This window comes from Lepisma saccharinum, chromosome 28, assembly GCF_977018435.1.
Source record: "Lepisma saccharinum chromosome 28, izLepSacc3.1, whole genome shotgun sequence".
Classification (NCBI taxonomy): domain Eukaryota; kingdom Metazoa; phylum Arthropoda; class Insecta; order Zygentoma; family Lepismatidae; genus Lepisma; species Lepisma saccharinum.
In genome coordinates, this window is record NC_139256.1 from 34881313 (window position 1) to 34895786 (window position 14474).

At 37.4% G+C, this 14474-nt stretch overlaps 1 protein-coding gene across 1 annotated transcript in view; it reads right to left on the bottom strand.

Moving 5' to 3' along the window:
* LOC145980728 (uncharacterized) overlaps nucleotides 1-14474 on the bottom strand; it is a 45760-nt gene that overhangs the window by 8815 nt on the left and 22471 nt on the right. Inside the window, exons 3-4 of the mRNA XM_083113789.1 lie at nucleotides 12916-13073; nucleotides 1878-2047 (exon numbers count right to left, since the gene is read on the bottom strand). Of these exons, the coding sequence (XP_082969915.1) occupies nucleotides 1878-2047; nucleotides 12916-13073 (328 nt within the window). The remainder of the gene's footprint in view (nucleotides 1-1877; nucleotides 2048-12915; nucleotides 13074-14474) is intronic.

Below are 14474 nucleotides of genomic sequence, written 5' to 3' on the forward strand. Positions count from 1 at the left end.
GATGCCAAGAGTCCCTAGGTCGAATCTTGGTATGAGGGTATTCTGTGTGAGTGGCCTTCACCAATTTCATGTCATCGCTCATTCCTCATTCTATTAGCCAAAAGTGACAGGAAAACGATGTTGAATAACTTAATTCATTCAATCAATCAATTGTTCAGAATCCTGAATACGGGAAAAAGATTTTCCAAAATAGATAGTGGGACGGCAGTGGCAGTTGTAGACTTTCTGGTGTGGGTAGGTAACTGGATGGCTGTTAAAGATCTAAGTGGCCTACATCTTCAAATAAAATATTTTGATATTTATATTGTTATTAGGTGACCAATACAAGAAAGGCTTCAATCATATGCATCATCATTAGTAGATATGCATTTTATTTTATCGCAAAATTTGCCTATTTTTTTTTGACAGGGTGGGCCAGAAGGTGGGCCACAGCCAGGGTGGATTGATTTAAATCAGGTTGAAAAAAATGGCTGACTTAAATCACTAAATAAATAATTTATAGAATAATGTACATAAGGATTTTGTAGATACCAGAAACACTTTTGGTGAAAGTACATTACTCTCGTAATCATTTAATGGTGATTATTAGGTTCTCAGGTAGGAAAATAGGTGTGAAGCTCATACGATATGAATTGTAAACACAGGATTTCTCTTGATTTAAAATTCAAAATTTTATGGGCAATAATAGCAAACATTTTGTGTAGAAAAATATACAAAATACTAATCATGTTAAACCATAAATAGCGTCAATATTAAACTGTAAATAAACATGCCAGTTGACATTGTTCGAACTGTCATTAAAAAAAATCTCCAAAATTCAGGTACGAAGACTATAAAAATATTTAAGTTAATATTTTAAGTTACAATTATAGAGTACATCCAGAATGTTTTACTTTCACTGGAAGAAAAGTTACTGAAATTATTATTAGTTTCATTATCAAACTCAACAAACATTTATCAGAAACAGAAAAATGCATGTTTACGTATATTTTTTATTTGCTTTAATCAAACTGTTCAAATATTTTACAGGGCCATTCACTAGAAAAAGTTTTTCTATAAAAAAACATATATCTATGTGCATGCTGCCAAAAACCATGCAAGCACATTTAAGCATGTTTTTATATTTTTACAAAAAAAAATGATTTAATTCCTACTCTTTTTGCCATCCCTGTGGGACAGGAAACTTTTACCAGACACGCTTACTGATTTGAAAAACTTAAAGTGTGTGATGACACTTTCTCCATTACTTGCAGGGTAAAATGAAATTACTTTCCTCTTGCTTAGCATGATAGCTAGTGGACTTTTTGAGTTATCATTCTTACTCCCTGAGAAGGTTTAAAATGTAGAAGTTTCCATTCCAACACAGTGCAGTCAGTTGTTCACTTGCGAACACTATTCCATTCAAGAAAACAGAAAAACCTTAATATTGCACTATTTTATATGTGTAGGTATTTCATATTATGTATGTATTAATCATAACAAGTGCAAAATCAAACCTGCAAACTTATGTATCTTAATCAAAACATAATTTAACTCAAACTAATGATGACTTACAGTATTATAAAGCTCTATTTGATAATAATAATAATCCAACAAAGAGCTGTTATGTTTGTTACTAAATATAATTGGTGGTGTTTTTTATTAGTAATAGTATTAAAGAGACGGGCAGTCGAGAGATAGGCCAAGGCTCTTCCATGGCTGTCTAGCCACGTATTATTTATTAACATCAAACTCCTCATAGGTTTTGCACCTCTATATTCTATTGTCATGTCCTTTCTCATAGAAACTTTACGTGCTGCTAAGTTATTAAAAATAACCCATACAGAACATGGCATTTTTATCCACTTGTAATTCTATACACTAAATCTCATACATACCTTGACTTGAGCACTTAAGTTTTTCACTGGTGTTTCATTTTTGACACATATTTGAACACGTTCCTTGGGCACAATGGTCCACACTTTCTTCTTTTCCTTTGAACAAATTTGGTCACTACTTATTCTTACTATAATAGGAAATTTTATCAAATTGGTTGTGTCCTGTAAAACTGAAAGTGGAAGAAGAAGTAATGTAAATTCAATTCAAGTATTTTATTTGAATTTATGTGCACTGAACCATAGCTAATGAATTATTGGAAAGGGTCGTAACTTATATATTAAGAAAATGAGTATTGATTGCATGACAAATGCTTAAAGGTATGTTTTCCTAAAACTGTTGCCCGATGCAGGTAACTGTGGCCTCGCACCATGTCAAATTGCTTCGACACATCTCTTATTGTTTCAGTTACATGTGTTCTCCTAGCTGCATCTTTTTCACTGAATGAAATGGTCGTTGCATTGAGTGAAAAATATGCAGCTAGAAAAATAGGAGATGTGTCAAGGCCATTCGACACAGTACGTAGCCACAGTCACCTGTGTTTGGTGACAGTCATAGGAAAACACAACTTGTACCAGGTGATTTTGTCATAGATGCATAGTCAGCATGAAAACTCTCTCTAACCCCTGTTTTTCGTGCTTCCAGTATGAAGTCCTCTTTCACAGTCAACTGCATCTAAAACTAAACAATACTACTCTGTAGCATAATATCCCTTTGAGGACCAATTAGCTTTTCAATTAATAATGTAAGGTCAGCATGTTGACTCCCGAAGTCACTGTTCTCTGGCTTTCAGGACCAGAGTTACCTTCTTTTGCTTTCAAGTAGCTCCTCATTTATCATAAAATGGGTCAACACTGAAATTTTGAAGCTATATGCCATTCAAGTGCATTTCATCTTCATTGAATATAGAAAACTTTGGTACCTATTTAGAATTGAAATTTCATGGGATAATTGTTACAAAACCCCACCATGAATCCCAGCATATCCCTTTAGTTTCATAACATGGGGAACTAATTTCATAGTCAAATAAACAACATCTCGAAATTGATTAAAACACTAGATTGGTTGAAGAGGTTTTGAAAGTTATATTAATATCACAGACACAGAAACACAAGTAGCTGTTTTAAAAATGCAAGCCTAATTCTAACAAATTTTAAAGTAAAAAATAATTTTATTATTATTAATATTCAATAATTAATGTACATCAAGTCAATATTTACATGCAAATTGTTTGGTTAGATAATCTTATTAATTTGTTTACTAATAATAAATAGTAACAATTACAATATAAGTAATAAAATTGTACCTTTCTTGGATGCTACAAGTTGAACCTCATCCATAACATAACATAACTCTACAGTCCTGGATGGGTGTTTGCCTATCTCTCGACTGCCAGTCTCCCTCCCACAATCCTACCTAGAGGTGTGGAGATCTTCAACGGAATGGGGTGACGTCGGGTAAGCATGTCAAACCACCAGCCGTTATAGGAGATTTCCCAGACTGGATTACGCTACTCACTCGTAGCTCCTTAATTTCTACACGATGGTGGGTTGGTGTCTATTAAAATATTAGCAGCATGTCATTCCAAATTGCATTGAAACCTAACCTATTCCATCTAGGTGATAGAGCAACCTGTGGTTGTATTATTATCGGCCCATTGACTTTCCCAAACAACACGTCTGTGGTGAACTCTGCAATCTCCAGCACAATAAAAGTTCAGATAACCAGTCATGTAATTAATTTTTTATGTTTTCAATATTGTTCGGTCAAGGATCTATGGAAATGAAATAAAATATCATAGCTGGCTAGGTTCTTTCTTTGTATACCTCTTTGCCCAATGATTTGCTAATTAAGATAACTCAGATCTTACAATATAGGTCAAATTACAAGTTTCGCATTTGGGTCCACTCTTATGTATTTGTTGTGAGTAACATTCATAGCTGTTAAGTTGGATATCTATAGCTGTTAAGTTGGATATCTCTGTGCATATTAGACTAGATTTGGCAGTGCCTAGTAAATAGAATCCACAGGTGTCACAAGAGGGTGGAACGGGGGGGGGGAGGGGTGCATTCCCCATAAAATGCATAAAATATAAGGTATGGTATTGGTTCAGTATCCATTATGTATAGTAAAGTGGTTTTGTTCGTTTTCAATTAGATTTACTATGGAAAAGGAACAAAACAAATGCCCGTCATTCTAAGATATCCTAGTGTGTATATTTGGAAATCAAATATCAACACCTGTGTATTGAAAGCCAACACACACTGAGAGATACAAGGAGTACAAAGAACGCCATAATCCACTGCCTGAGCTCAAGGGCCAGAAGAATCGGTTCAAATTAGACACGAACGGGGTGTAAGGGATGACCTTCTGAAGGCACCCAAAGTACACCCTGGTAACTGCTTCTTGCAGGACAAGGAGGCTCTTTAGCCAGGATACATGGTCAGGATAATCCTCTGTGGAGTCGTGTTGTCCTTGTATGTGCTGAGTGCCCTTTACAGCCTCAGCTTTTAATAAGTAACGAGATTTTGTTTTCGGATGCAGAATAGTTTTAGTCCTTGTTAGGTAATGAATGGATGAATTAGTTTTATGAAAATAGGATGGAAGTTTTAATAATAATAATAACCCATGCTCGACAGCCCTCGAAGGACCTTGGTCTATCTCCCTACTGCAGTCTCCCTCCCACAATCCTACCTAGATGTGTGGATATCCTTATCTTACCCTGTGGCTCTACAGCCCCTCTAGGGCCTTGGTCGCCTCCTCAATGGACTGCCAGATGAATCCAGATGCTTTCTTCCCCCATCCTCTCACCCCCAGCTTCCGTAGATCTTCCTCAGCCTCCTGCAGTCACCTCTTCCTTTATCTCCCTGCCCTTCTTCTTCCCTCTGGTCTCTCATACATCAATTTTCTCACACACCTCCTTCCCTCCATCCTTTCCACATGTCCTAACCATCTTAATCGCATCCTCTTGATTTCATTCACAATATCTGACTGCTGATATAGGTCCTCGAGTTCTCTATTTGTTCTTATATGCCAGAGTCCCCTTTCATTCACTGGTCCATATATTTTCCTTAGGATTTTCCATTCCCATACGAGTAGGTTTTTCTCATATTGTGCTGTTAGACATCATGCTTCTGCTCCATATGTAACTGTGGGTCTTATTGCAGTCTTGTAGAACCTTATCTTGAGATGTTTAGATATGCTCTTTAATCTGAATAACGTCCAGAGGGAAAAATAGCATCTATTGCCTGCAGCTATTCTGTTGTTCATCGCTGCACTTATATTTTTTGTATATGTTAAGATTGTCCCTAGATATTTGAACTTCTCAACTCTTTCAAATTTCCTGCTGTTTATTTGTATACCTTTAACTTTTTGATATTTGCTCTTCTCCCGCGTGATTATCATATACTTTGTTTTTTTCCTTGTTGACTGCGAGAGACACTCTTTCTGCTTCATTCTCTAGTTGTACAAAGGTTTCCTTGATTCCTATCCCAGTTCTACTTGTTAGACTACTTCATCTGCATAAGCAAGATATTGTTTTATTCTGTTGATAATATTTCTTCCTTTGTTTATTTCTATCCCTCGTATGGCTATTTCCAAGACCAGGTTGAATAGCTGGGTTGAGAGTACATCTCCCTGCCTCACTTCTCTTTATATTCTTCAGTATATTCGCCTCCTATGGCATTGTATTTACTAATGTCATTTTAATTAGCCTGACTAGCTTCTGTGGTATACCAAATTCTTACATTATATTAAAAAGTGCTTTTCTACATATGCTATCATATGCTGTGGTTGATCTATCTTTTCTAAAACCACACTGATATTCTCCTAAAATTTCTTCACTGTAAGGTGATATGTCTTCAATGGTAATAGGGAGACGTGGGGTCAGCATGTCAAACACTTAGCTGTTAAAGGAAATTTCCCAGACTGGATTATGCTACTCACTCGTAGCTCCCCAATTTCCTCATGATGGTGGGTTGCCACTGGTCCTATACATATGCATCTTTTATTTACTTATTAGGGACGTGGACTCAGTTTTGTTTATTTATGGGGCTTATCCTACTGTTGCGTGATGAGCAAAAATAGCCAATCGGGGGTTTATCCAGAATTTTTCATTTGGGGGTGTAAGGATAAATTTCGAGCCAAAATGACCATAAATTGAGCATTTGTGAAAAATTTTAGTGGTGTTAAAGAAATTCTGGGAGAGGGTTAGGTGGTGTTATGGTATGTAGATAAATCACTGTAGCCAATGTGCTGATATGCTCATTATATCAAAATCAATCAATCACTCAGACAAGACCAGAAACACATCATAGATACAATGAGAATTAATGGGAATTTGCCAAACACAGCTAAGAGAGCCATCCACAACCAAGGAGACAAACAGCGAGAGACAAAGATTGACTCACTCACCTGGGTTAAAGAAAAGATGAGCAAAATTGGTTCAAAATTCCAGCTTAGGACAGTAAGAAGACACTGGGAAGCATACTATAAAAGATCAAATCAGAAAACCCCATACAACTAGCAAGAACTGTACATAGAACATGCCATGTGAATGCAGGTGAGCCTACATAGGAAAATCAGGATGCCCTCTAGAGAAGAGGATAGATGAACACAAACAGCATACATGCAAAGGCGTAATAGGTCGAAAATAGCTGAATATGCGTGGAATGAATCCAGTGGTGTATTCTGAAAATTTGACCTGGTTCACTGCAACAATTCTTATTTATTATACATATTTATTATACAGGGTGGGTGAGAAGTAACTAAGCATTGAAAATATGCTATAGTTGTAATATTTAAGCAATCTCAATTAAATTTTCTGTACGGAATAGGATTACATATGTGCCAGCTCAGATTTCAATATGGACACCGGCGCGGCAGCATCCACCAGCTTCCTCAAACAAACGGGTATGGAATCGAAGGTCTTCTGTAAGAATTCCTTCGGGACGTTTGTGATAACATCTCAAATCCGTACCTCCAATTGTTCAATACTGCAGGGTTTTGACTTGTACACTTCCTCCTTTGCCCAGCCCCTCAGAAAAAAGTCACAGGGCATGAGATCTGGACTTCTAGTAGGCCATCTATGAGTTCCTTGTTGTCCCAGCCAACATCCCAGAAAATTATGGTCCAACCAAGTCCATATGGTAAGTGCAAAGTGCGGCAGCATGCCGTCTTGTATGAAAACAAGCTCACCAATGTTTCCCAGCGAGATACGATGGACCAAGCATACCCTTGCTACTTTGTCAGGTAGCGTTTGCCATTCATGGTGTCATGCAGAAAATATAAGCCTATGGCCCAAACATCATTATATTGTGAAATTCGTATGCACATATGTAATACTATTCCATAATGTATGTGTACAGAAAATTTCAATGAGATTGCTTAAATATTACAAAAACTGCAGCAAATTTTCAATGAGTAGTTACTTCTCACCCACTCTGTATATTAATTAGATACAATATAGATATAACACTAATGGAGGCATGGAAGTAAAATAAAAGCAAAAGCCGAACAAATTTTGTGGCAATTTCTATATATATATATAGGGGGAAAAAGTTGGTTTACCGGCAGAAAACCAGGAATCGTGGGAGAATACGCCACTGACTGAATAATTTTCAGTTCAGAGCAACAACATAACAGCACTATACAAGAAACCAAATTGAAAACAGAGGAAAATCAAAGAAGCAGATTTCATAGCAATGGCTGCAAACCCTATATGTCATTCCAGCATATAATTGAAGCAAATATGGTCCCCTCTACTCAGAAAATCAAAATAGTAGTATAAATTACGCATAAAGTAGTAGAGAATTCCAGGGAACTGATTATTAGCACAACAGATTTGTAGTAAAATCACAAATATGTCATAGATTCAAACCCCACCATTGGCAGGAGAAAAAAATTGTTCACCCTCTCGAAACACAGTGTTAAAATAAGTTTAAGTAATAGCACCAAACAATGGATAATGTCCAATTAACATTGCAATAAAATACTTGGCAACACTATGAGTAATATACTAGTCACAGCAAGCAAAGTGCAAACCCAAGTCACAAAAATGTTGGGCGAACCGTACTGAAAATGGTTGGTGAAATGTAAGAACATACTGTTGCGTAATGGTAATTTTGGCCATGGTTCCATCATTGGCCCAACGTGTGATTTTCATATTGGGCCAACTCATGGTTTTTACATTGGGCCAATGTGTGGTTTTTATATTGGGCCAACATGTGGTTTTACATTGGGCCAACATACTGAAAACTAAAAAATGGATAGGATTTTGTTCTGATATATACATAATTTATTGTGAGGCCAAATGTAAACACTAGTACAAATTATTTATGAAAATGGAAAAATACAGGACTTCTCAGTCACATGGTATCATTATTTTCAAGGTTCCGTACCTTCAAGTGATAGCACAAAACTTTCTAGAGGTTACTTAGTTTTCCACCTTTTATGGAATTTAGTCTGCACATAACATTGTTTAACAACCTTCACAATAATACCTGTAAGAATGTTCTTGTTCTACTACAGCTAAACAGAAAAACAATAAGCAATTATCTGCACATCTTTCATCCATGGCAGCTAACAAAGGACTGGTGACTGACTGAAAGTTAAAAATAGCTTCTACTTTCATTTAAAAAAAATATTATATTTTCAGTATGTGCTGTGACTGAAATATTAAAAAAGAAACATTGTTACATGTAATTTATTTTACACTCTAGAATTTACAGCATTCTCTTGAAAGTTTTCTTAGCATGAGAAAGTTGTTTTTAAAATTGAATTTAACTCGCTTCTCCATGCTTGGGCAAATGTTGGCAAACACTGATGGCCCAACGTCATTTAGCCAACCAACGTGAAGACAATCTTTCCCACGTAAAAACTGATGTTGGCCCAACGGTTCTGATTACTTGGGAAACAAGTTGATGCAGATGCTTCAATGAACTAATATGGCTCCAAGCAGTACCATGCCCACAAATTTCAGGAAGGGATATGAGCAAGGTGGTATCTGAAGGAGGGAATACCCTCCCCCTTTTGGAGCCTGTATCTCACTCTGGTCTCAAACTTTTGACCCTTGGGAAGGGGAATATAATACATATATAAATTACACAATATCCTGACGTTTTGGAAGAAGTACTTTTCCATCCTTTTCTTTGCTGCTTTCGGCATATTTTTTTTAGGAATGCTAGGAAGATCTTTACATGCAGTAGAAGAAGCATTTCTGGCCATAGAAAGGGAAGGGAAAAAATGGGACTGGTAAGGAATGATAAGAGAACTAAGTACATGGCAGCAGATAAAGCACACAGATATTATACATCACCGGCCATATCAATGGCTAATTACACCTTGATAGAGTGGACTTCTTTCGATACCTGGGTTCTGTTGTGACACATGAGAACAATTCAGAGGAAGAAGTAAAGGCACGACATATAACGGCAAATAGAACCTATTATGGACTACAGAGACATTTTAAGAGCACAATATTGTCCAGAAAAACTAAGTTAACATTGTACAAGACACTGATAAGACCTGTATTGACCTATGCTGCGAAAACTTGGACCAGTTCAAGGTAAGATGAACAGCTGGTGGAGACCTTTGAAAGAAAGATATCACAAAGAATATTGGGACCAGTATCTGATAATGGAAAATGGAGAAAACGTTTTAATAAAAAACTCTACAACTTATATCAAGAACCAACAGTTATTGGTGCAATAAGGTGATAAGGTTAAGATGGACATTCCATGTGTGACCCCGGTAAGAGAGTGATGCTGGATAGACCACGTGGACAGAAAAACAAGGAAGATCTAAATTAAGATGGGTGGATGAGGATGTTCGGAAGCTCCAGTACAGAAATTGGAAAGTTGTGGCCCAGAGTAGAGATAGATGGAGACAAATCATGGAGGAGGCCAAGGCTCATCAGTGAACTGTAGCGCCATAAGAAGAAGAAGTTACATTTATTAAATTTTTACAGTAATATTTTAAAGGAAAAGTCCGACTTCAGTTTAAAATGTCAGGAAATAGTTATAATCTGGCATGTTGACAATGCATCATCACCACCCAATAATAAACAGCCAAGAACTAATGAGTTATTGTATCAGTATCTAAAGATGTAGAAGTAATACATACATGTCACACTATAAGTCAGTTGACTTACAAATGACTGAGAGAATATATTAATGCGATGTATACTTAGAAAGCACACATACATTATATGCTTAAAATATCAGGTACTGTATGGGTATTTTTCCATGCAAGAAGTTCTCAATCTCTAACAGATAATAGTTTTTCTTGTATGTACGCATTGCTTGCATTATAGAATTATTTTCCTGTAGTTTACGGTTATTACAAGCATAAGAAAACTATATCTTTAATCACAATGAAAATAAATGTCTGATGAAAGGAGCGTGTGTTCTCCTGAAACGTCACAAAGAAAAACTGTTTTCTTATGCTTGTAATAACCGTAAACTACAGGAAAATAACTCTAACAGATATTCAGGAATATCCAGTGAACATCATTGGATATCCATATATTAATGCAGGAGATTCATAGGATATTCTTCCTGGATCAGTAGGCTAACGTGCATATTTTGGAAGTTGCCACTTGTTGATGACATGAACAGAACGACATATGCACATTCTTGTTTGATATAAACCGAGTGGTCATTGAATTATGACTACCACCATGTGCGATGAAAGTCATTTATTGACGACATGTTTGGTGAGAGGGTGCTGCTAGCCAATGTGTTGTGAATTCAGTATGTAGTGTGGTTCGAAATGGGGAAATGGAAGGACTTGACAGAGTTTGCAAAAGGACAGACCGTCGGGGCCAGAATAGCTGGTGCATCAAATTCACAAACTGTTGTAATGGTGGGGTGTTCAAGATCGGCAGTAGTGAAAGTGTTCCAAGAGTGCAGTGAACAGGGTCCAATGATGTCCCAGCAGCGGAACTGTAAGGGGCAGCAAAAGAATGATGCCAGAGGGAAGCGGAGGAAAAGGCGACTAATCCAAGTCAACAGACGCACCACAGGGCAACAACTAACATCCAAATACAACACAAATCAACCAGAGACAGTAGTTACCAGAACCATTCGTTGCACACTGTCACATATGGAGTACAACAGAAGACGACCCCATCGCTAACCACTCCTGATACGAGAGCAATAGCTCAAACAATGCATGTGGTGCAAAGATCATGCAAATTGGAGTGTGCAAGACCAGAAGAAGATGTGTTGGTCCGAAGAGTCTTGGTTTTTAGTGCATTTCATGGATGGTCATGTGAGAATTTGGTGTAAGCAACACAAAAGTGTTCTTCCATCTTGCACAATGTCAATGGTGCAGGTTAGTGGCGATGGCTGTTGTGGGGAATGTTCACATGGCAAGAATTTAGAACCCATGGAACATATGTAGAGCACCGCAGCACTGGTCAGGCCTATCGTCGTCTCCTAGCAGACACAGTACATCCCACAATCTTGCTTTTTTCTGATGGTTCTGGTATCTTCAGGATGGTAATGCAACATGTCATCGGGCTCTTGTGGTACAGAATTGGTTCGAGAAACACTCATCTGACTTCCAACATATGGTATGGCCTCCGAATTTGCCTGATTTAAATCCGATAGAGCATATTTAGTATTATATGGAGCAACACATTAGGCGCCAGGAGATATCAATCACATCAATACCAGCACTGAAGGCTGCATTGGACTCAGCATGGCTATCAATACCTGTGGACTACTCCAGACAGCTTATGGAATCCATGGAACATAGGATATCTGCTGTCATAAAAGCAACAGGTGGTCCAACACACTACTAGGCGAGTGGTCAAAATAAAATTCAATTGCCACACAGCGTATTTCAAACTGTAACTGGACCTAATATGGACATTTGCTAAACATAAACAGTTTGGCATAAAAAAAGGTATTCCCACGGAAACATCTGAATGATATTAGAACTTTAATATCCATTTTTAAATAACATGTAGACATATGTTGGATATCCAGCACTGGACATGTTTTAGATGTCCTGTTTCAGTATTGAAAATGTCTCATTCATATGCAGAAATAGGTATCTAAAACTTCATATCTAATGAAAATCAACAAAATTCATGGAATTGAACTGTACATTGTGGATATACAATTAACGTTCCTTGGGGATATGTGCCCATAAGCAGGGAAACCTTTGAGTTATTGGGGGAGTACATGCTGTGTAGTACACCAATGACTTACATATACAAATACATGACATAGTTCCAGATTACTGTGGGAAACACATCCCCACTAACCCCCTTATAACGATGCCCATGTCTGTGCTGTATGAGTACATTAATTGAAGAATTATTAATACTGAGTTAAGGTGCAGTTTAATAGACAAATGTCCACACATATTTAGTACAGCAATGTATCTGTGGTGGAATGGAAAACCAGAATTGCATTGTATGCCTTGAATTTGTGGAAATGTATACAATACCCTATAATTTCATATCAATTCCTCCATAAATTTGTGCAATAGTGATAAAATTCAATTTACTTAATGCAACTTGTTGTATTACGATAGCAAACCTATTTTTAATGCTACATCAGATAAGGTTAGCTGCACTATTGGGAAAATTGATGGCTGATACATATTTTAAAATTATCTTTCATCATACATTTCAATCAAAAATTGAAATATCTAGTTCATTCTGCACCAAAGAAGCACATGATTTAACCTCACCAACTGGAATTTTATTAAATTTCCAAAATCTTTGTACTTTCGTTAGAAAACATTATTCATGTTTAAGATATTATGGCACATTTTCAGTATTGAAATTTTTGTGTAAGAGGTTTCAAAAATTTGAATCAATTTCCAACCATGTGAAACTATAAAGTTTGTTGTGACTCATTTGAAAGTTAAAGAAAATGAGAATGTAAGGTAGAGGATGCAACTTCATCAATACAAGAATAACCATATATCATTATACCTTTTATGATTGAAAAGTTTTGGATTTTGTAATTTTAAGTTCTGTGAGGTCTAAAAATAAATCCTATTCCGTAACAATAAAATGTGTACCTCTATGAGGAATCCCAGAATCTGGACTCACTGTAGGCTTCTGGGGAATGATGAATCTGTTCCCTGTATCACAACTTTTCATCCTTTGTGGAACGGACATCATGGATGATGCATGAAACGGTGCTAACTGGGTAAATTGTGGAGTGTTGTCACTGAGCCTGTTTTGGAAAGTGAGAATTTTATTAACATTTAAACATGTACATATGAGTAATAACATAAATAACCTGTGGCTCTACAGCCCTGGGATGAGTACAAGCTCAAAATATAACATCATTGAATAAATTATGTGAATGAGCAGCCAGATACAAGGAGAACATACAGAGTTTGCATTGATAATGTGACAAACCACATGAATGTATGACATATATATTTTTAACTTGGATATTGGTCATCATGACACTCAGTATGTAGCTAAGTCAACTTTACTGGATTTGATTGTAATAAACTGAATATGTGATAAAATGTTTAATGCTGGAATTAAGTCAAGTGGAAATTTCAACCACAATTTCCAATTGGAGGATTGTATGAAACTGCAAATTACTAGCTGTTGGAAACACGTTCCAGGAAAAGGGTAGAACTGTGTAATGTGTGCTCAATTTTTTTAAAAAAATGTTTTTCTGTGCTGCACTGTGGCTGTGTGGTCTAAGGCATCAGGCTTGGGCTTGGGCTACAGGACGCATGATGGTTTGAGTCTCCATAGGTGAAGCGTAATAATGTTTCTCATGAGATTTTGCCCTGTATGGAACTGGTGTGGCTCCCACGTAGCCAAGTGGTTAGCACTCTCGTCTTTGGTGCGTGCGGTCCTGGATTCGATTCCCGGTGTGTGCCCCCAAAATTCTGGCAATCACCCAGCGTCGTGAGGACAATTGGGAAGCAACTTGGAAAGAGGAAGTAGCAGGCTCTGGTCACGAAAGCCAGAAAACATTGGTGATGGAATCCGATGCGCTGACCACGTGTCACCCAATGAAAAGCCGCTATGGCAGGCCTTGGCCCTTCGAGGGGCTGTTGCACCACAGAGTTTAGTTTTTAGTATGGGACCGGTGACCACCCACCATCATGAGGAAATTGGGGGGCTACGAATGAGTAGCGTAACCTGATCACGGAAACCTATGTACAATAACAACTGGGGGTTCGTCATGCTGACCACATGTCACCCCATAACTGGTTGGATGATCACCGTAACCAGGCAAGGGCCAGGGGGGGGGGGAGGGGTCAGCTCCCTCTGCCACTGCCATCAGCCGCTCTTGACATTAGGTAAACAATTTTGCATAATATGTTTGCAGTGAAGAGTGAAACTGTAGACCAGCGTCTATTACATTCGCTCATTTTGTTTATGAGCAGAAGTAGCTGCAAGTATTTAGAATATTCTCTAGACTACAGAAAGTTCTTTCATAGGGGAGAATCTTTATCTGTACCTTCACTGTCCCTGTTGCGACCTCCCGTTTAGTTTAGACAGAAATCTGTGACTATGATGTCATCATGCAAATTCCCTTCGCATCTCCATCAAAAGTCAACAGCTCCCAAGTTTTGGGAAGGAAGGGGAGTTTAATTGCTTCAGC